Here is a 23,690-nt window from a genome sequence, read left to right on the forward strand (position 1 = left end):
TGCGGTGTGTTTGTTGAGACCGATGAATTGTGGGTTTATGATCAAGTTTATCTATGAACAATATTTGAATCTTCTCTGAATTCTTTTATGTATGATTGGTTATCTTTGCAAGTCTCTTCGAATTATCAGTTTGGTTTGGCCTACTAGATTGATCTTTCTTGTAATGGGAGAAGTGCTTAGCTTTGGGTTCAATCTTGCGGTGTCCTTTCCCAATGACAGTAGGGGCAGCAAGGCACGTATTGTATTGTTGCCATCGAGGATAACAAGATGGGGTTTATATCATATTGCATGAGTTTATCCCTCTACATCATGTCATCTTACTTAAAGTGTTACTCTGTTCTTATGAACTTAATACTCTAGATGCATGCTGGATAGCGGTCGATGTGTGGAGTAATAGTAGTAGATGCAGGCAGGAGTCGGTCTACTTGTCTCGGACGTGATGCCTATATACATGATCATACCTAGATATTCTCATAACTATGCTCAATTCTGTCAATTGCTCAACAGTAATTTGTTCACCCACTGTAATACTTATGCTCTTGAGAGAAGCCACTAGTGAAACCTATGGCCCCCGGGTCTATTTTCCATCATATTTAATCTCGCGACAACAAGCTATTTCTGGCGCCGTTTTTATTTTTGCTTTCTTTACTTTGCATCTTTATCATAAAAATACCAAAAATATTATCTTATCATATCTATCAGATCTCACTCTCGTAAGTGATCGTGAAGGGATTGACAACCCCTTTATTGCGTTGGTTGCAAGGATTTATTTGTTTGTGTAGGTGCGAGGGACTCGTGCGTGGCCTCCTACTGGATTGATACCTTGGTTCTCAAAAACTGAGGGAAATACTTACGCTACTTTGCTGCATCACCCTTTCCTCTTCAAGGGAAAACCAACGCAGTGCTCAAGAGGTAGCAACCAGCACCGCCTTCAGCTCGGTAACTGGCTACCAGCTTAAGCACGACCCAGATCCTTAGGGGAGGACCGAAGGAGTGCACTGAGCAGGGAGGGGTAGAAGACAACCAGATGAGACACTATATATTGCCAACTAGGGCAGCCATTGCTCCATGACCCACGTCTTCCGGGATCGCATCGTCGCACAGTCAGGTTCATCGGAACCACACCCACAACACCGCTCGCTGCTGAGATGATGGTGCGTCACCAAGAAAAGGTTTATGCAAAGTGTGGACATCAAGTTGCAGGGACTGTAACTTTAACACACTAGTGTCGGAGAAATTGCAAAGTTTAGCCATCGAAGGATCATAGAAGGCATGATTCCAGAGAAGTAACTGATTATGAGAGGATATTGAGCTAGGGGTTTTCTCCCTTAGAGGAGGCCAAGATACTCGGCGCCATAGAGCTCCTCTTGTGCGCAGCGTCATGGTCTGTCTGATGTAGCTCGTCTTGGTCCTCTGGCTTTGCTCTGATGATCGTTTAATTAATTGTGTTTTACTCTAACTTTGTAATATTAGTGTCATTAACAGTTTGGACTCGCTGCTGGATCCGATGTACAAGTAGTTAAACAAAAAACTTCTCGACCTCTGCGTTGTTATATGCGAGCTCAAAGCGGTGAAGACCATAACGACCAATCCCCTCGAGCCACCCATCTGCCTCCCATTTCCGTCTCTCCTCCTCCCATGTTCTCGACCACCACCGCGCCCCTCCACTTCCCCTTCGCTTCTCTCTCCTCATCTGCTCTCGAACCCTTGTGCGTTGTTATCCCGTCTCACCGTCGACTGTCTCTAGGCCTCTTCCTCTCTTCTTCTCATAATTGCACTTTTTTTTGTTTCCAATTAAATAATAAATACGCATTTTTATTCACATGTAATATGTTACCTCTTGCTATGTGTTATCTTGTAAAATTATGGCCCATCCATATAGTATATATTTACATTCATGCTGTCAAATTGTAGAATGTACGTTGTTTTGAAAAATCAACCGGGGGGGGGGGGGGGGGGGGGGGAGCTCCCCACCTGAATATATTTCTCAAGTTTTGTAATCCATCGTTCGACTGATTACAAAAAGGTGAATTACATAAGCACGTGTAAGCGTGAGGACAGTTAAGAACGCCACGAGGAGGCGGCCTGTTTTTCTTCTGGCTTCTTCATCATGTGAGTCCAAAGCATAAGGTCTTGTAGGATGTTCTTTAGGGTGGTGATGATGTGGTGGTTCTGCTGCTTGAAGGTCATGGCATTTATGGAATCCCATATCTTCCATAGAATGATGAGCAACACTGAGTTCCAGATTCTGAAATCAGTGTTGGCGGGTATGTGGCAATCCCAAAGATCGCTGACGCTAGGAGTGAAGCCAAGTCTGAGCCATATCCGCCGCGCGAGGGGGCAGTTTATGAATATGTGCATTGTGATAGGACAACGTAACTAATACCATCTAAAGTTGCAAGTATAAAAAGGTTGTGATATGCAAATAACTCTTGGTTTAAATCGAGACCTTGGACCATTCAGCGCAATGGGCCATCTAGTGAAAAGAACGGATGAACATCACAAACGTGTGGGAGGTTGGGAGGAAAGATATGATGTACTACCTCCCGCTTACTGTGATTTGTAACTGATCATTTCCGGCATTGGAAAAAAAAACTCACTCCCTCAATTCCTCTTCTTCCATTTGTGTAATAATTTAATATCCATTTGTGTCATAATACCGTATATTAGAACCAACAAGGGAATCCATATATACCTAATTTGCGTCCTTTAAAATCAATCAATCAGTGTTATTGACAAGACAAAACACATCCTGCAGAAAATAGGAAAAGCTTTACAAGTTATCAGCTAGTTCCTAAAATGGAGATGTCCATGATCTATTGCCATATATATTAGCTGTTTCGCTTACTCTATTATTATTCGGCGGCCTTGTGCATCCAGAGTAGATCGATCTGTATAGCATCACGTACTGTGCAGGTACTGATCTTCTATCTGTTCAAATCGTCACAAGATATCTGTATCAGGAACAATGGCCATTCTCCTCTTCTTATTTTTCACATCCATTTTATCCATTTCCTACTCTTCGCCATTGCCGGTCAATGCCTCCGGTAACATATCAGCGCGCCGACAACCCGGCTGCGGCACCGGCAACCCGGTCGACGACTGCTGGCGGTGCGACCCTTGCTGGGCCGACAACCGGCAGCGGCTCGCCGACTGCGCAATCGGGTTCGGCCGCAACGCCATCGGCGGCAAGGGCGGCAGGACATACGTCGTGACGGACCCCGGCGACGAGGACCCGGCCAACCCCGCCCCCGGCACGCTCCGCTACGGCCTCGTCCAGGATGAGCCCCTCTGGATCATCTTCGCCTGCAACATGACGATCCGCCCCAAGCGGGAGCTCGTCGTGAGCTCGGACAAGACGGTGGACGGCCGCGGCGCCAGCGTCGTCGTCGGCGAGGGCGGCGCGTGCTTCACGGTGCGCAACCGGAGCAACGTGATCATCCACGGCATCACCATACGCGGCTGCAGGCCAGCGCCCAAGTCGGCGAAGAAGAAGAGCCAGCTGTCGGACGGCGACGGCGTCAGCCTCTTCGGCGCGAGGGACGTATGGGTTGACCACTGCACGCTGGAGGACTGCGCCGACGGGCTCGTCGACGTGATCGCGGCGTCGACCGGCGTGACCGTCTCCAACTGCCTCCTGACCAACCACAACAAGGCCATGCTCCTCGGCCACAACGACGCCTACGAGGACGACAGGGCCATGCGGGTCACCGTCGCCTTCAATCGCTTCGGGCCGGGCCTCGTGCAGAGGATGCCGAGGTGCCGGTTTGGGGTGTTCCATGTCGTCAACAACGATTACGTAAACTGGGGGAAATACGCCATCGGTGGCAGTGCATCGCCGACCATACTTAGCCAAGGCAACAGGTTCTGTGCCGGCAAGAAGAAAGAGGTGCTGCTCCTGTGTTTCATGGCGTCGTGGCCTCGTCCTGATGATGAAGCTGACCGTATGAACTCTGCCATTTCTGCAGGTGACGAAGCGCGACGGCGACCCGCCGAAGAGCGAGTGGCAGAAGTGGAACTGGGTATCCGACGGCGACCTGATGTTCAACGGCGCGTTCTTCACGGCGTCCGGCAGATCCGGGCCTGAGATTAAAGCCCCCAGTTTTGCCAAGCCCGCCTCTTTCGTGGCGCCGATGACGGCCTCCGCAGGCGCTCTCTCGTGCAGCAAGGGTTCTCTGTGCTGAAGAGCAAACGTCGGCTCGCTCAAGACTACTAGATATATAGCCACGTAGAATAAACGGCCACCACGTCGGATTCTTTTATTTTTCCATTGCACCAGTAGAGCCTATATAGTCTTTTGAAAAGTAGGTTATACTTGATTTGTTATTAATTCCTCCTCTGTCAGGCCGAAGTTGGGTTTATTTTCTTGCTTTTTTTTTAAGAAGGATTACGCCGGACCTGAGCAATGATACAACCATTTTATATATTATTCAGCAGACCAAACAAAATAAATACATGGATCAACCCACATAGCGTGACCATCCTACGCGCGCCCATCCACGCGCCGACACGCCGCGCCACGCTGCTGAGAGCCGCCATCGGCCTTGCGGTAGATGTAACACTGCTCCTCCTCTTACCCCCTCCAGCTAGCTCATGCTCCAAAATTGTTCCCTCAAGAGGGAGAACAAAACCGAAAGCACCATCGTCGTCCGATCCGGAATGCCCTGGTCTACGGTTTCCCCTGGATCATCCCGAGCATGGTGACACGACCTGCAGCAATGATGCCTCGAGAAGGAAAAACGGCATCAGAGACGCCGCCATCATCCGCCATGACCACAGTTGGCATGATTTTCACCGGACGTTGTGTCGCCCCACTCTCGTAGCTGACCGGATCCTTGCGGAGCCTCGCTATGAAGACGTATGCTGCCTACCGACCCTCACCGGTCCCTCCACGCGCTGCCTACCGACCAAGGCCACGCCCCTCACCGGTGGTACTGGAGCGCGCACCACATCGATGAAGACGGAGCCTGAAGGTGAAAAGGTCCCTAGCAAGGATGTCGTTGTCGTCTCTTTGAGGTCGGGTTCGAGCCATGGCAGCCTTTATTCCCCGTCGCGCCGTCACCACCAACAAAACAATGTCGTCGAACAACCTAGTCCTGGCCCTATCTACAAACCCGACACGAAGCACCGGGGTCCCCTCCTCCTCTCATCATCGAAGCGAAGAACAGATGAATGGGGAACCCCCTGAGAACGCCTTTTTAATTCTGTTGTAGCCTACAGTCGATTTGGTCTTTCCCGTCGATGGGAAGATGGCCGCCGATGGCCTCACGTCGATCTGTGATGGCCGCTGCCGCCCATGTGATGGCCGCTGCCGCCCAACCCTACTCCCTCTGTCCTCTCCTCCCCCGCCGACACAGTCCAAATCTGTCTAGTGGAACTAGTAACTTAGGACATGAGTTTAGCCGACTGTGATATACGAAGAACAAGTGGGAAAGCATGGCATCATACAAGCTAGTATAAATCTTTCTAGTGTAACTATGGTGTTTTGCTTCTGGGGACACATCTGGGAAAGCATGGCATCATACAAGCTAGTCTAAATCTTTCTAGTGTAACTGGTAAGAACGAGCCTGAAACTGGGTTCAGTTAGCCCACATTTGCAACCAAATCGGCCATGACGCTGGAACTTGGCAGCGTCCTCCGTGGTAGTCTCCTCTCCTCTCCGCCACCGCCGCCCAAGTCCGAAGTCCTAAGTCGCACGCGCACCCCGCACGCGGATGGATGACTGTTGCTAGTATATATAGAGATGGTTTTGGAAGAAGGCATGGTGGAGAGAACAAGGAGGTTGTGCTGCCATGGATCAGTGACATGGCGCAAGCCCCACAGATCAATGACAAGGCGCAATCCAGGCCCTTGTTGTCCGGTGGGTATCCCTAGGGTGTTTAATGACATGGTGATAGCAGGCATGCATCCATTTCCAGGAAAGGGGTTTATTAAGTGGCATGGTTTGGTTGGTTTTGACTAGATTATGCAGGGTGCGGCAATTGTTCTACGTCTTTACACTAGATTTTGCACAACATAGCAGATTTTTTTCTCTTTTGTGGGGCGGATGAAGCATTTTTGTTTTGTTTTGAAAGGCAGATGAAGAGATTACCCAGTGAGTGAGAACATTTGTTGATTGTAACCACAACAAGATGCAGAATTTGTTTACTTTCTGTAAAGCCAGAACTTGCCCAAGCTCCCTAGAGCCTCCATGATCTCTCTGTCTATCTATGTGCCGCCTATTTTAGCAGGTGAAGCGGAAAAAACCACGGCGAGGAACGCAACGCACTTGCAATGCATCTGCATGTACAAACAAGAGAGAAGGTTTGCTCCAAACACTTTGATTATTCATATGTTCACAGCCAGCCACATCAACATCAATGACCCTACTCCATATACACTGTAAGACATTGCTCCAAGCATCTACGCCCTTTTGAAGCGCACCAATGATTGCATGGTCAAGGTCATGCAAGATAATGATGTCAGCTAGGACTACGTCGGTATTTCCCCAAAGAGGAAGGATGATGCAGCACAGTGATACGTCTCTGTCGTATCTATAACTTTTGATTGTTCCATGCCAATATACAACTTTCATATACTTTTGGCAACTTTTTATACGATTTTTGGGACTAACATATTGATCCAGTGCCCAGTGCCAGTTCCGGTTTGTTGTATGTTTTATGTTTCGCAGAAAACCCATGTCAAACGGAGTCCAAACGTGATAAAAAAGGACGGAGAATATTTTTGGAATATTCGTGATATTTGGGAAGAAGAATCAACGCGAGACGGTGCCCGAGGGGACCACGAGGCAGGGGGCGCGCCCCTGACCCTCATGGGCACCCCGTAAGGCGGTTTGTAACGCCCCGGATTCGATGCGCCATGTGTCACCCAGTTATTCGCTGTCGTTGCCATGTCATTTGCTTGCGTGTTGCATTTTGCCATGTCATCATCTGCATGTTTTTCAAAACTTGCATCCGTTCGGGTTCTCCCGGTTCTCTCCGTTGTCCGTTCTAAGCTCGGACACTCTCGCATCGCGTCCGTCGCCCCTCTCAGTCCTTGTTTCGTGAGCGGGAGAAAAACGTTCTCGGAATGGGTCGGTATTTGCCGAGTGGCCTTGGTATAGCACCGACAGACCGCCCGTCAAATTTCGTTCCATTTGGAGGTCGGTTGATGCCCCAACGGTTAACCGCGTAGCCCGAAACCCCCTCTCTCTCTTTGCAGCCCAACACCCCTTGACCACAGCCTACTAGCCCAGCAAAAACCCCTCCATGCTCTCGGTCGTTCAATCACGATCGTGTGGGCGAAAACCGCACCTCGTTTGGACACTCCTAGCTCCCTCTACCTATATATATGTGCTTTCCTCCGAAATTTCGTACAGTCCAAACCCTAACCCCACTCCTCTGCGCCACCGGACGAAATCGCCGCCGCCGGACATGTCCGCCGGACACCTCGCTCCGGCCAATCAGCTCCCGCCACGTCACCCCGCCGCCGCTCTCCTCCAACCGGCGCCCTCCACGTGTCCCCGCGCCTCCTCTCTCTCTCCTCCCCGCCGCCGCGGCCCGCGAAGCCCATCCGGGGCCCGCGCGGGCCCGAGCCGCCGCCGCCGCCCGCGATCGCCGCGCCTGGCTCCCGCGCCGCCGCCCTCCGCTTCCGCCTCCATCGCCCGAGGCGACCCCGCCGCCGTCCTGCCGCGCCTCCATGGGAGCCCGAGCCCGAGCTCGAGCTCGCCGGAGCATCCCGTGCTCCGCCCGCTGCCCCGCCGCCGTGTCCCCGCGCCACCCTCCGCCGGTGCGGCCCCGACTCCGGCCGGCCCCGACCGCCCCCCTCGCCGGCCTCTCCTTCCTCCGGTGCAGCCCCGATCCCCTCCGTCGAACTCCCTCCGTCCCGATCTGGATCTGACAGAGAGGTTGACTTTCCCTCCCCCTCTAATTTCTCTAAGTCTGTAAAATTTTGCAATATGTTGCCATGTTCTCTGCATCATAACTGCATGCATACTGCTCCGTTTAGTGCGTGTAATATGTTGAAATATTCATTGAGAGATGATCTACATTTCATTACATTCTGCCATGTTTGTTTGAGCTCATCTTGATGCCCTAATCATCGTTGCAAGACTGCTATGTGATGTTAACTGCTGTCTGTTATCAGAACTTGGTGATTTGTCTTTTTCATTGCAGTTTGTGTGTGCATCCTATGAGCTAGATGTCTACATGTGTTTTGGTCTACATCATGCCATATTTACAGTGGTGTTTGTCTTTTATTTTTTTGATCTATGTGGTTACTAGCAGAAGCATGCAAAGTAGCCTCCATGATGTTGCTGATTTCTATGACTTAGTGATTTCTGCCAAGTCTGAGTCTGTTATATTTTGTTGCCATATAAACCTGCTGCTACAAGTCATTCTGTGCATGATCTGGAGATGTTCACTAAGGATGTTTTGTTGTTGATGTTATTCTCTATCTATCCATGCCCTTGTTTGCATTTATAGCTTGCTGTAGATTGTTGTAATCTTGCTCTACGTTTGCTATAAAATGTTCCTGGCAGATTGTTCACATGTTAATCAATTTTGCCATGGTTGTTACTAGTGATACACGCACCCTATGACTATGCTATTGCCATGTTTAGCTTAATATTCATGCCATCTTACTGTTGGTTACCTTGCCATGCCATGTTTTGCTCTGTGGTGAGTGGTTCAAGCTCACCAACATGCCTACTTATCGTTGTTTTTGCCATGTCCTGTTATTTTCACTAAGTCTGAATCTGTCATATTACTTGCTATGTTTACATGGGTGCCATCATATCTTCTGTGCCTTTTTGGCTCGTGATCAGTAAGGGACTTTTGTTCTATGCCATTATTAGATTCATGCCATGCCTTTGTTTACTATGATATGTTCCTCTAGCATGTTGTTTCATAGCTCTAAACTTTGCAACCTGATGTTATTTCTGCCATGTCTAGTGATTTGTGCTGTTTTGATGCTTGCAAGATGCCTAGTTGCTGTTTTGGACAGATTGTTGTTATATCTTGTTTGGAGTGTATGTGTTGCACCGTTGCTCCGTTTTGGGCATGCTCTATATGAAACTTGCTTAGAATTGCATGTAGTTTCATATTACCTTGTTGCATCCTTGTTTCGAGTGTGTTTTCTTGACGTTTGTATGCATTTTGCATCAATGCCATGTTTAACTTGTTTTGCTCACATCTTCTAGGTCGTAGCTCCGAATCTAATGAACTTTATATGTAACTTGACTAGAATTTCGTGTAGATCATTTTGGTGCATATTAACTTGCTGTTTAATAACTTGAACATAAGGCTTATTCAGATCTGGACCAATTTCGAAATTTGCATATGAGGACTTACCGGAACGGTCATATGTTGTTTCCGGCCTCATTTAAACTTGCTTTGTTGTGTTGTTCTGGTATGCATCATCTCTTGCCATGAGTAGCTTCATGTAGCCTTGTCATGCATCATACTTGATTGAGCATCATGTCTTGTTCATGTGTGGTGTGTTTACCTTGTTGTGTGCTTCTTCTCGATAGTTCCCGTGTCGTTGTGATCGTGAGGATTCGTTCGTCTTCGTGGCTTCATCTTCTTCATGGACTCGTTCTTCTTCCTAGCGGGATTTCAGGTAAGATGACCGTCACCTTGGATCTCATTACTATCATTGCTATGCCAGTTGCTTCGTTTTATCGCTATGCTGCGCTACCTATCACTTGCTCCTCAAGCCTCCCAAATTGCCATGAACCTCTAACCTTTGTCACCCTTCCTAGCAAACCATTGTTTGGCTATGTTACCGCTTTGCTCAGCCCCTCTTATAGCGTTGCTAGTTGCCGGTGAAGATGAAGATTGCTCCATGTTGGATTATGTTTATGTTGGGATATCACAATATCTTTTATTTAATTAATGCATCTATATACTTGGTAAAGGGTGGAAGGCTCGGCCTTATGCCTGGTGTTTTGTTCCACTCTTGCCGCCCTAGTTTCCGTCATACCGGTGTTATGCTCCTTGATTTTGCGTCCCTTACGCGGTTGGGTGATTTATGGGACCCCCTTGACAGTTCGCTTTGAATAAAACTCTTCCAGCAAGGCCCAACCTTGGTTTTACATTTGCCTCACCTAACCTTTTTCCCTTGGGAGTCGCGCTCTCGAGGGTCATCTTCATTTTACCCCCCCGGGCCAGTGCTTCTCCAAGTGCTGGTCCAAACCGAGCGATGTCCGACGCCCCCTGGGCAACCAGGGTCTATGCCAACCCGACGTCTGCCTCATCCGGTGTGCCCTGAGAACGAGATATGTGCAGCTCCTATCGGGATTTGTCGGCACATCCGGGCGGCTTTGCTGGTTTTGTTTTACCATCGTTGAAATGTCTTGTAACTGGGATTCCGAGACTGATCGGGTCTTCCCGGGAGAAGGAATATCCTTCGTTGACCGTGAGAGCTTATAATGGGCTAAGTTGGGACACCCCTGCAGGGTATAAACTTTCGAGAGCCGTTCCCGCGGTTATGTGGCAGATGGGAATTTGTTAATATCCGGTTGTAGAGAACTTGACACTTGACACTTGACTTAACTAAAACGCATCAACCGCGTGTGTAGCCGTGATGGTCTCTTCTCGGCGGAGTCCGGGAAGTGAACACGGTTTCTGGGTTATGTTTGACGTAAGTAGGAGTTCAGGATCACTTCTTGATCATTGCTAGTTTCACGACCGTTCCGTTGCTTCTCTTCTCGCTCTTATTTGCGTAAGTTAGCCACCATACTTGCTTAGCCGCTGCTGCAACCTCACCACTTTACCCCTTCCTTACCCATTAAAGCTTTGCTAGTCTTGATACCCATGGTAATGGGATTGCTGAGTCCTCGTGGCTCACAGTTTACTACAACACCAGTTGCAGGTACCGGTTTGCGATGATCATGACGCGAGAGCGATGTTGCTTGTTTTGGACTTCTTCTTCTGCTTCTTCTTCGATCAGGGGATAGGTTCCAGGTCGGCAGCCTGGGCTAGCAGGGTGGATGTTGTTTGAGCTTCTGTTTGTGTTTCATCCGTAGTCGGATGTTGATCTTATGTATGATGTATTGATGTATTATTGCGGCATGTGTATGCCTTGTATGTATCCCCATCTATTATGTAATGTTGATGTAATGATATCCACCTTGCAAAAGCGTGTCAATATGCGGTTCTATCCTTGGTGGGACCTTCGAGTCTCTTTAGGATAGTATCGCATATTGGGCGTGACACGGTTGCTACTCTTCTTTGGCCGCAAGAAAGCTAATTTTCGGAAAAATAAATCTTGGCGAAGGTTTCAATCCAATCGGAGTTACAGATCTTCGGTTATAAAAGAAATGGTGAAAGGGCAGAATCCAGAACGCAGAAACAGAGAGAGACAGAGAGACAGATCCAATCTCGGAGGGGCTCTCGCCCCTCCCATGCCATGGAGGCCATGGACCAGAGGGGAAACCCTTCTCCCACCTAGGGAGAAGGCCAAGGAAGAAGGAGAAGGAGGGGGGCTCTCTCCCCCTCGCTTCCGGTGGCGCCGGAACGCCGCCGGGGCCATCATCATCACCGCGATATACACCAACACCACCGTCATCTCCACCAACATCTTCATCACCTTCCCCCATTTATCTATAGCGGTCCACTCTCCCGCAACCCATTGTACCCTCTACTTGAACATGGTGCTTTATGCTTCATATTATTATCCAATGATGTGTTGCCATCCTATGATGTCTGAGTAGATTTTCGTTGTCCTATCGGTAATTGGTGAATTGCTATGATTGGTTTAATTTGCTTGTGGTTATGTAGCTGTCCTTTGGTTCCCATCATATGAGCGCGCGCGTGGATCGCACCATAGGGTTAGTTGTATGTTGATAAGACTATGTATTGGAGGGCAAGAGTGACAGAAGCTTCAACCTAGCATAGAAATTGATGCATACGGGATTGAAGGGGGGCCAAGGTTGGAAAAAGCAGTAGGCGTAAGCGAGGCGGTTGGCCTTCGCCTAGTGCCTAGGCGGTGCCTAAGCGCCCTAGGCGTGGCCTAGGCGGTAATATAGTTTTCACCCGTACTGTATTTGTGATTAATATATGGGTGTTGATATTAGTTTAGGGCATATAAATAAGTTAATTACCGTCTACTGCCATTGGAATATAATCCATTTGGCACATCAGTGCAATATGTGGCATGATTTCTTGCTTGCGTAGGCAATTCCTTGCTTGCCCTGCCTAGACCTCCATTTATGCCCTAGGCGAGGCGTTTGGCCATTGCCTAGCGCCTAGGCGTGCCTAAGCGCCTCCTAGGCACTGCCTTTTCCAACAGAGAGGGGGGCCAATATATCTTAATGCTATGGTTGGGTTTTACCTTAATGAACTTTAGTAGTTGCGGATGCTTCCTAATAGTTCCAATCATAAGTGCATAGAATTCCAAGCCAGGGATGACATGCTAGCAGTGGCCTCTCCAACATAAAACTTGCTATCGGTCTAGTAAAGTAGTCAATTGCTTAGGGACAATTTCACAACTCCTACCACCACTTTTCCACACTCGCTATACCAACTTTATTGCTTCTTTATCTAAACAGCCCCAACTTTTTATTTACGCGCTCTTTATTATCTTGCAAACCTATCCAACAACACCCCCAAAGTACTTCTAGTTTTATACTTGTTCTAGGTAAAGCGAACGTTAAGCTTGCATAGAGTTGTATCGGCGGTCGATAGAACTTGAGGGGATATTTGTTCTACGTTTAGCTCCTCGTTGGGTTCGACACTCTTACTTATCGAAAGAGGCTACAATTGATCCCCTATACTTGTGGGGTATCAAGACCTTTTTCTGGCGCCGTTGCCGGGGAGTTATAGCGTGGGGTTAATATTCTCGTGTGTGCTTGTTTGCTTTAATTTTTATTTGCTGTTCTTAGTTGTTTTCTATATTTAGTTATGGGTAGGAAACACAAAATACCCAAAAAATTAGTTGTACCTACTGAACCAATGGTTGAAGAACCACTCAAAATCTATCACACTCCTGAAGCTTTTTACTTGGATCATCTTCGATCCCTTTGTGCTCGTGCTGAAACCCCAACTAGCTTAGTTGAGGGAAAATCTTTAGATGAGCATGCTTGTTATGTGCGACACCGCTTATCGCAAAAAGGGAAACTTTTACTGGATCAAATTCATTGTTTGCAATGCTATGCTTGGAATTTATGTGAAATATATGATGTTACTTGTTGTTCTGAAAACCCTAAGAAACACCTTCCCTACCAATGTGAGTTTAGTGATAATGGAATCGTATCTTCGTATGCTAAGGGTGTTTATAATTACTATGATGTTCAACAAATTGAAGAATTTGTTGCTTTTAAGGGTGCTTATGAAATTGCTTCTTTGATTGAAAAGTATGATGCTACTCTTTACAAATCTGAAAATTTTGCCATACTTGAGTATTGTTATGATAATTATGCTTCTAATGCCTATGTTAAACCATATATTGAGGACTCCTCTGCTGTCCAAGAAGAGACTAATATTTTGCAGGAGTCTATGGAAGAAGAAATTAATGACATTGGGAGCTCATTGGATGAAAAAGATGAGGAGGAGAGCGAAGAACAAAAGGAGGAAGAGCGGATTGATCACCCGTGCTCACCTTCTAATGAGAGTAACTCTTCAACTCATATATTATTTAATTTCCCTTTGTGCTTACCGAAGGATGAATGCTATGATGATTGTTATGGTCCCATTCATTCTTTTGAAATACCCCTTTTTGATGAACTTGATGCTTGCTATGCTTGTGGCCATGATGCCAATATGAATGATGCTTATGGAGATGAACTTGCTATAGTTCCTTATGTTAAACATGAAATTTTTGCTATTGCACCCACACATAATAGTCCTATTATCTATTTGAATTCTCCAAACTACACTATATCGGAGAAGTTTGCTCTTATCAAGGATTATGTTGATGGGTTGCATTTTACCGTTGCACATGATGATTTTGATGAATGTAATATGCATGTGCTTTCTGCTCCTACTCGCAATTATTATGAGAGAGGAACTACATCTCCACCTCTCTATGTTTACAACACGATAAAATTGCAAAAAACTGTTTATACTATGCATTGGCCTTTACTATATGTGCATGAATTGTTCTTCTATGACATGCCGATGCATAGGAAGAGAGTTAGACTTCGTCATTATATGATATATGTTACTTTGTGCTCACTACTAAATTACAAATCATTGTTAATTAAAATTGGCTTTGATATACCTTAGAATCCGGGTGGATCCATTACTTGAGCACTATATGCCTAGCTTAATGGCTTTAAAGAAAGCGCTGCCAGGGAGACAACCCGGAAGTTTTAGAGAGTCGTTTATTTCTGTTGTGTGCTCTTATAAATTTTAAAAATAAAAATAATGTGCCGAGGTTTGCCTTTAGGATGTTTTAGACTACTTGTTGGTTTGTGCGGTGCAGGACAGAAACTTTGGCTGTAGTGCGCGATTTTACATTTTTTACTGGAACGTCAAATGGTTGTGAAACTTTTTGCACTGTCTTTCTATACAAATTATTTATTTTCCTAATTTGGCAGAATTTTTGGAGTACCAGAAGTATGGTGAACGTTCAGATTATTACAGACTGCATGTTTAAAACAGATTCTGTTTTTGATGCATAGTTTGCTTGTTTTGATGAAACTATCGATTTATATCAGTGGATTAAGCCATGGAAAAGTTATATTACAGTAGCTACAATGCAAAAACAAAATATGAATTGGTTTGCAACAGTACTTAGAGTAGTAATTTGCTTTATTATACTAACGGATCTTACCGAGTTTTCTTTTGAGTTTTGTGTGGATAAAGTGTTCGAAAATCGAGGAGGTCTCGATGCGAGGAGAAGGAGGAGAGGCAAGAGCTCAAGCTTGGGGATGCCCAAGGCACCCCAAGTAAATATTCAAGGAGACTCAAGCGTCTAAGCTTGGGGATGCCCCGGAAGGCATCCCATCTTTCTTCAACAAATATCGGTATGTTTTCAGATTCGTTTCGTTCATGCGATATGTAAATCTTGGAGCGTCTTTTGCATTTAGTTTTCACTTTTCCTTTATGCACCATGCTGGTATGAGATAGTCCATGGTTGATTTATAGAATGCTCATTCCACTTCACTTATATCTTTTGAGTATGGCTTTATAGAATGCTTCTTGTGCTTCACTTGTATCATTTGAAGTTTGGATTGCCTGTTTCTTTTCAGATAGAAAACCGCCATTTGTAGAATACTCTTTTGCTTCACTTATACTTGTTAGAGTGTGGGCATATATTTTGTAGAAAGAATTAAACTCTCTTGCTTCACTTATATATATTTAGAGAGATGACAGGAATTGGTCATTCACATGGTTAGTCATAAAATCCTACATAAAACTTGTAGATCGCTGAATATGATATGTTTGATTCCTTGCAATAGTTTTGCGATATAAAGATGGTGATATTAGAGTCATGCTAGTGGGTAGTTTTGGATTGTAGAAATACTTGTGTTGAAGTTTGTGATTCCCGTAGCATGCACGTATGGTGAACCGTTATGTAACGAAGTTGGAGCATGAAGTATTTATTGATTGTCTTCCTTATGAGTGGCGGTCGAGGACGAGCGATGGTCTTTTCCTACCAATCTATCCCCCTAGGGGCATGCGTAGTAGTACTTTTCTTCGAGGGCTAATAAACTTTTGCAATAAGTATGTGAGTTCTTTATGACTAATGTTGAGTCCATGGATTATACGCACTCTCACCCTTCCATCATTGCTAGCCTCTTCGGTACCGTGCATTGCCCTTTCTCACCTTAAGAGTTGGTGCAAACTTCGCCGGTGCATCCAAACCCCGTGATACGATACGCTCTATCACTCATAAACCTCCTTATATCTTCCTCAAAACAACCACCATACCTACCTATTATGGCATTTCCATAGCCATTCCGAGATATATTGCCATGCAACTTCCATCATCATCATATACATGACTTGAGCATTTATTGTCATATTGCTTTGCATGATCGTAAGATAGCTAGCATGATGTTTTCATGGCATGTCCGTTTTTTGATGTCATTGCTACACTAGATCATTGCACATCCCGGTACACTGCCGGAGGCATTCATATAGAGTCATATCTTTGTTCAAGTATCGAGTTGTAATATTGAGTTGTAAGTAAATAAAAGTGTGATGATCATTATTATTAGAGAATTGCCCCCCCCCCCAAAAAGGGGGGCAATGTTACTATCCTTTTACCACACTTGTGCTTCAAAGTAGCACCATGTTCTTCATATAGAGAGTCTCTTGAGTTATCACTTTCATATACTAGTGGGAATTTTTATTATAGAACTTGGCTTGTATATTCCAATGATGGGCTTCCTCAAATGCCCTAGGTCTTCATGAGCAAGCAAGTTGGATGCACACCCACTTAGTTCCAGTTTGAGCTTTCATATACTTATAGCTCTAGTGCATCCGTTGCATGGCAATCCCTACTCCTCACATTGACATCAATTGATGGGCATCTCCATAGCCCGTTGATTAGCCGCGTCGATGTGAGACTTTCTCCTTTTTTGTCTTCTCCACACAACCTCCACCATCATCTTCTATTTCACCTATAGTGCTATGTCCATGGCTCACGCTCATGTATTGCGTGAGGGTTGAAAAGGCTGAAGCGCGTTAAAAAGTATGAACCAATTGCTCGGCTTGTCATCGGGGTTGTGCATGATTTGAATATTTTGTGTGGTGAAGATGGAGCATAGCCAGACTATATGATTTTGTAGGGATAAATTTCTTTGGCCACGTTATTTTGAAAAGACATGATTGCTTTATTAGTATGCTTGAAGTATTATTGTCTTAATGTCAAATGATAGACTATTCCTTTGAATCACTCGTGTCTTAATATTCATGCCATGATTGGATTATGTGATCAAGATTATGCTAGGTAGCATTCCACATCAAAAATTATCTTTTTTATCATTTACCTACTCAAGGACGAGCAGGAATTAAGCTTGGGGATGCTGATACGTCTCCATCATATCTATAATTTTTTATTGTTCCATGCCAATATTATACAACTTTCATATAATTTTGGCAACTTTTTATACTATTTTTGGGACTAACATATTGATCCAGTGCCCAGTGCCAGTTCCTGTTTGTTGCATGTTTTATGTTTCGCAGAAAACCCATATAAAACGGAGTCCAAACGTGATAAAAACGGACGGAGAATATTTTTGGAATATTCATGATATTTGGGAAGAAGAATCAACGCGAGATGGTGCCCGAGGGGGCCACGAGGCAGGGGGGCGCGCCCAGGGGGGCAGGCACGCCCCTGACCCTCGTGGGCACCCCGTAAGGCGGTTGCTACTCTTCTTTGTCCGCAAGAAAGCTATTTTTCGGAAAAAAATCTTGGCGAAGGTTTCAATCCAATCGGAGTTACGGATCTCCGGTTATAAAAGAAACAGTGAAAGGGCAGAATCCAGAACGCAGAAACAGAGAGAGACAGAGAGACATATCCAATCTCGGAGGGGCTCTCGCCCCTCCCATGCCATGGAGGCCATGGACCAGAGGGGAAACCCTTCTCCCAGCTAGGGAGAAGGCCAAGGAAGAAGGAGAAGGAGGGGGGCTCTCTCCCCCTCGCTTCCGGTGGCGCCGGAACGCCACCGGGGCCATCATCATCACCGCGATCTACACCAACACCTCCGTCATCTCCACCAACATCTTCATCACCTTCCCCCATCTATCTATAGCGGTCCACTCTCCCGCAACCTGCTGTACCCTCTACTTGAACATGGTGCTTTATGCTTCATATTATTATCCAATGATGTGTTGCCATCCTATGATGTCTGAGTAGATTTTCATTGTCCTATCGGTAATTGGTGAATTGCTATGATTGGTTTAATTTGCTTGTGGTTATGTTGCTGTCCTTTGGTGCCCATCATATGAGCGCGCGCGTGGATCACACCATAGGTCAGATGTATGTTGATAAGACTATGTATTGGAGGGCAAGAGTGACAGAAGCTTCAACCTAGCATAGAAATTGGTGCATACGGGATTGAAGGGGGACCAATATATCTTAATGCTATGGTTGGGTTTTACCTTAATGAAAGTTAGTAGTTGCGGATGCTTGCTAATAGTTCCAATCATAAGTGCATAGAATTCCAAGTCAGGGATGACATGCTAGCAGTGGCCTCTCCCACATAAAACTTGTTATCGGTCTAGTAAAGTAGTCAATTGCTTAGAGACGATTTCGCAACTCCTACCACCACTTTTCCACACTCGCTATACTAACTTTATTGCTTCTTTATCTAAACAGCCCCAACTTTTTATTTATGCGCTCTTTATTATCTTGCAAACCTATCCAACAACACCTCCAAAGTACTTCTAGTTTTATACTTGTTCTAGGTAAAGCGAACGTTAAGCTTGCTTAGAGTTGTATCGGCGGTCGATAGAACTTGAGGGAATATTTGTTCTACCTTTAGGTCCTCGTTGGGTTCGACACTCTTACTTATCGAAAGAGGCTACAATTGATCCCCTATACCTGTGGGTTATCACATAGCGATGCTACGTCTGCAACGTATCTATAATTTTTGATTGCTCCATGCTATATTATCTTCTGTTTTGGACATTATTGGGCTTTATTATCCACTTTTATATTATTTTTGGGACTAACCTACTAACCGGAGGCCCAACCCAGAATTGCTGTTTTTTGCCCATTTCAGAGTTTCGCAGAAAAAGAATATCAAACGGAGTCCAAACGGAATGAAACCTTCGGGAACGTGATTTTCGGAACGAACATGATCCAGAGGACTTGGACCGTACGTCAAGAAATCAAGCAGGAAGCCACGAGGTAGGGGGCGCGCCTACCCCCCTGGGCGCGCCCTCCATCCTCTTGGGCCCCACGTTGCTCCACTGACGTACTCCTTCCTCCTATATATACCTACGTACCCCAAACGATCAGATACGGAGCCAAAAACCTAATCACACCGCCGCAACCTTCTGTACCCACGAGATCCCATCTTGGGGCCTGTTCCGGAGCTCCGCCGGAGGGGGCATCCATCACGGAGGGCTTCTACATCAACACCATAGCCTCTCCGATGAAGTGTGAGTAATTTACCTCAGACCTTCGGGTCCATAGTTAGTAGCTAGATGGCTTCCTCTCTCTTTTTGGATCTCAATACAATGTTCTCCCCCTCTCTCATGGAGATCTATTCGATGTAATCTTCTTTTGCAGTGTGTTTGTTGAGACTGATGAATTGTGGGTTTATGATCAAGTTTATCTATGAACAATATTTGAATCTTCTGAATTCTTTTATGTATGATTGGTTATCTTTGCAAGTCTCTTCGAATTATCAGTTTGGTTTGGCCTACTAGATTGATCTTTCTTGCAATGGGAGAAGTGCTTAGCTTTGGGTTCAATCTTGCGGTGTCTTTTCCCAGTGACAGTAGGGGCAGCAAGGCACGTATTGTATTGTTGCCATCGAGGATAACAAGATGGGGTTTTTATCATATTTCATGAATTTATCGCTCTACATCATGTCATCTTGCTTAAGACGTTACTCTGTTCTTATGAACTTAATACTCTAGATGCATGCTGGATAGCGGTCGATGTGTGGAGTAATAGTAGTAGATGCAGGCAGGAGTCGGTCTACTTGTCTCGGACGTGATGCCTATATACATGATCATACCTAGATATTCTCATAACTATGCTCAATTATGTCAATTGCTCAACAGTAATTTGTTCACCCACCATAAAATACTTATGCTCTTGAGAGAAGCCACTAGTGAAACCTATGGCCCCCGGGTCTATCTTCATCATATTAATCTTCCAACACTTAGTTATATCCGTTGCTTTTTACTTTGCTTTTATTTTACTTTGCATCTTTATCATAAAAATACCAAAAATATTATCCTATCATATCTATCAGATCTCACTCTCGTAAGTGACCGTGTAGGGATTGACAACCCCTTATCGCGTTGGTTGCAAGGATTTATTTGTTTTGTGTAGGTGCGAGGGACTCGCGCGTAGCCTCCTACTGGATTGATACCTTGGTTCTCAAAAACTGAGGGAAATACTTACACTACTTTGCTGCATCACCCTTTCCTCTTCAAGGGAAAACCAACGCAGTGCTCAAGAGGTAGCAAGAAGAATTTCTGGCGCCGTTGCCGGGGAGGTCTACGCAAAAGTCAACATACCAAGTATCTATCACAAACCCTTATCTCCCGCATTACATTATTTGCCATTTGCCTCTAGTTTTCCTCTCCCCCACTTCACCCTTGCCATTTTATTCGCCCTCTCTGTCGGGACCCCGATTCTAAGTCACACCGATCTAGCCTGTAACACCTCATATCACTTTGCGGCCTCACGCACGGTACTCCCACGGGTGTCGCCTTACCATGGCCCGGGACCGTTTGCGCCTTTTGGCTCACGTATATGACAACATCGCTAGCATCCATATGACAGAGAACCCGGGCCGACATGGCTAGTCGTGAACCCAAAGCGGCACTAACGTATGGGGACAGGCATACATGAATCAACATCGAACGTGTCGGTCAGCAGCGTGTGAATCCGGGCTGTAGCACTGGGCTAACAGGACTCCGGAACCCGGGCTGTAGCAGGCTAGGCAGGACTCCGGATGTCACCGCGTGACATTTCCCCGAAGGGACAGACACAGGAACTATGTGAAACACATGCCGGCCAGTCAAGTGTCCAGAGCAGTAGTGCTGGGCTAGCAGGACTCCAGTGAACCGGGCTGTAGCGGACTACTATGGCTCAAGGAGGCACTAGACTACATTTCCCCATAAGAGAGGCTGCCAAGGATAAACAACTAGATTGTCGGATCCCACACATAGCAATACACGTTACACGTACGCATAACATGCAAGTATGTGCTGTACAACATGGCATCACAACATAACGCGAACTCATATAGATAAACGGCCCAGAAGAGCCACATAGCATTAAGTACAAATAGGGGTCACATGACCCATCATTCAGAGCATACAAGCAACGGAAGCATTACATGTCTGAGTACAGACAACTACAAAAGAAAAAGGCTGAGAAGCCTGACTATCTACAAGACCCTCCCAAGGGTGCAAGATCGTAGCTGAGGTACAAGCTACTCGTCGAAGTCCAAGCGGAGCTACTAGTAAGACCGAAGTCTCCGCTGCAAAACATAAATAAAGCAACATGAGTACAAAGGTACTCAGCAAGACTTACATCAGATCCTATCATACATGCATTTGTATCAAGAAGGTAGTGTGGGGTTTAGTTGCAGCAAGCCAGCTTTGACTCAGTGGCTATCCTGTTCTAGGACTACGAGAAGCTTCTTTGAGGTAAGAAGGCGCACACGAGTCCACTAATCACCACCTCAATACACCACTATGGATTCATTCCCGTCTCACTACGAGAAGCCATCCGTAGCACTCACACTTATCTTGAGCATTTTAGAGTATCCACTTCAAGTTGTCTATGTACCACGTAAGCATCCAAGAAGTCCATAACCGAGGACACGGCTATTCGAATAGATCATGATAACCCTGCAGGGGTGTACTGCGTCACACACGCTCTCGCCACTTACCGCCATGTACACGTCGTGTACCTCGGCAACCTTCAAGCGGAAGCCTGGCGAGGGTGTCGGCCACGACCTGACTAACCACACAAGACTCTAGTCCAGGTTTATCGCCTATTCGGGTTCCATCCGCAAGGAGATCCGGCCGGGGTGTTGCTCACGGCCCCAAACGATGTGCGCAGGGTTCCCAAGCCCACCTCGCCGGATGGATCTACGCTTGGTACACCGTGCCACTTGTGCCTAGTCTGTCCCAAGCCCACCTGGCCGGGTGCCACTTGGTAGACTACTAACACTACCTACAAACACCAGAAACTAATTGCAACTCCTGGACAGAGATCAAGTTGGTTAATAAGTCGAGAGGGGTCGAGTTACCGGAACCCAATGTGTGGTAGTAGCTAGTCATTGGACGACATACACAGAACTCAGTGCTTAAGGACGGTTCCAATGAGACAACCCACCATGTACTCCTACATGGCCTCTCACCGCTACCTTTACCAAATCGTGTTCACACGCTTAACTCTCAGCACCAGAACATACCGTAACACTCCAATTCATTCCCAATGAATCAGACCTGACACAACTCTAAGCAATAGCAGGCAAGGCATGGTAGGAACACAACATGGCTCAAACAACTCCTACACATGCTAGTGGGTTTCAACTATTTACTGTGGCAATGACAGGTCATGCAGAGGAATGGGTTCAACTACCGCAGCATAAAGTAGCAGTTGAATCGTTGTTGTCCTAATGCAGTAAAAGAGAGCAGGAGCGAGAGAGTAGGTTTGTATCGGAATGAACAAGGGGGTTTGCTTGCCTGGTAGATCAACAGGGTGGCACTGCTTCTCAGACAGGTACTCTGGAACACTCTCCGGAGCAGGACCTATCGAGAGGAAACGGTGTCGACAGTCAAAAACACAATCATATGCAGCAATATGATGCATGAATATGGCATGAATATGTGATGTATTTTGAGCCAATGCATTTCGCATTCAACTTGGAAGAGATCCATTTGAACCAAGGGTTCAAATGCAACTCTAATTTAAGTCCTTATATGTGCCATTTATATGTTATCACTTATACAGTAGGTATAAGTTGGTTTGTCATGCATGAAACTAGTACAGATGGATAGATTGCATTTTTCTGATAATTTTTCATATATAAATTATTTAAATCTGAGCTACGGTTGAATTTCTATGAATTTTAGAAGTTTTACTAATTTTCTGGAATTTCCTGATTTAATTTAAATCCAGAAAGTAAATAATTGCGTCAGCATGACGTCATCGCTGCGTCAGCAGGTCAACGGCTGGCCAGGGCCAAATCTGACTGGCGGAGCCCACTGGTCAGTGAGACATGGGTTAGTTTAAGCCTAAATAAAAGATTAGGGGCACCGGGGCCCACTGTCAGCGTCAGTGGGGGTAGATTAGAGGGTGATTAGCCTTAAGCTAATCACCTGACAGGTCGGGCCCACATGGCAGGCCGGAGAGGTCGTCGCCGGCGACCTCTGGACGCGGCGGCGTCCGCGATATAGGCCACGGGGGCGGCAGCTGAGGGCACCGGGGCGTAGCCCGGGCTCGTCCGCATCCAGGGGAGGTGACGGAAGGTTGCGGGATGGCCGGAGCGGAGCTCAGGCGGCGGCCGGAGTACGGCCAAGGGCGGGCGCAACGCTGCGGTGCACGGGGAGGCCACCCGAGGGGCTCTGCGGCACCCTCGTGGCACCAGGAGCACGGTGAGGTGCTCGGGGCGAGCTGTGGTGGCCCTTGCCACGACGGTGACATGGTCGGCGGCGAGGCGCTCGCGGGCACGTCGGCTAGCACGGCTACGGCGCAAATTCGAGCGCGGGAACGGAGGGGAAATGGAGGAGAGCTCACGGAGGTTCGGCGGGCGTGCTCAGCGGCTCGGGGGAAGCTCTGGAGTCGACGGAGCGGCGATGGGGATCCACGGCGGCCGGAGGCGAAGAAGGCGACGGCGACGGCTCCACGGGGCGCTCCGGCTTGCGTGGCTCGGCGGAGAGCTTCAGACCGAGGAGGCGGAGCTCCTGCGCGTGTCGGAGAGACGAGGGGGAGACGGTGGCTGCGGCAATGGCGAGTGGCGGCGACGACAGCGTTCGGGCGCGGTGAGAGAGAGCAAGGGAGAAAGCGAGGGGAAAAACGAGGAGGTCGACCGGATCGGGACGGCACCCGCGACGTCG

The 23,690-nt window shown here is 46.8% G+C and overlaps 1 protein-coding gene across 1 annotated transcript; it reads left to right on the forward strand.

The window, feature by feature from the left end:
• Window positions 1-2,968: 2,968 nt before the first annotated feature.
• LOC109747561 (pectate lyase-like) lies at window positions 2,969-4,454 on the forward strand. The gene is made up of 2 exons (XM_020306599.2): window positions 2,969-3,889; window positions 3,969-4,454. Exons 1-2 carry the CDS (start codon window positions 2,969-2,971, stop codon window positions 4,182-4,184), a joined length of 1,137 nt encoding a protein of 378 aa, XP_020162188.1. The 3' UTR covers window positions 4,185-4,454.
• Window positions 4,455-23,690: the final 19,236 nt, after the last annotated feature.

Source organism: Aegilops tauschii, chromosome 6, assembly GCF_002575655.3.
Source record: "Aegilops tauschii subsp. strangulata cultivar AL8/78 chromosome 6, Aet v6.0, whole genome shotgun sequence".
Classification (NCBI taxonomy): domain Eukaryota; kingdom Viridiplantae; phylum Streptophyta; class Magnoliopsida; order Poales; family Poaceae; genus Aegilops; species Aegilops tauschii.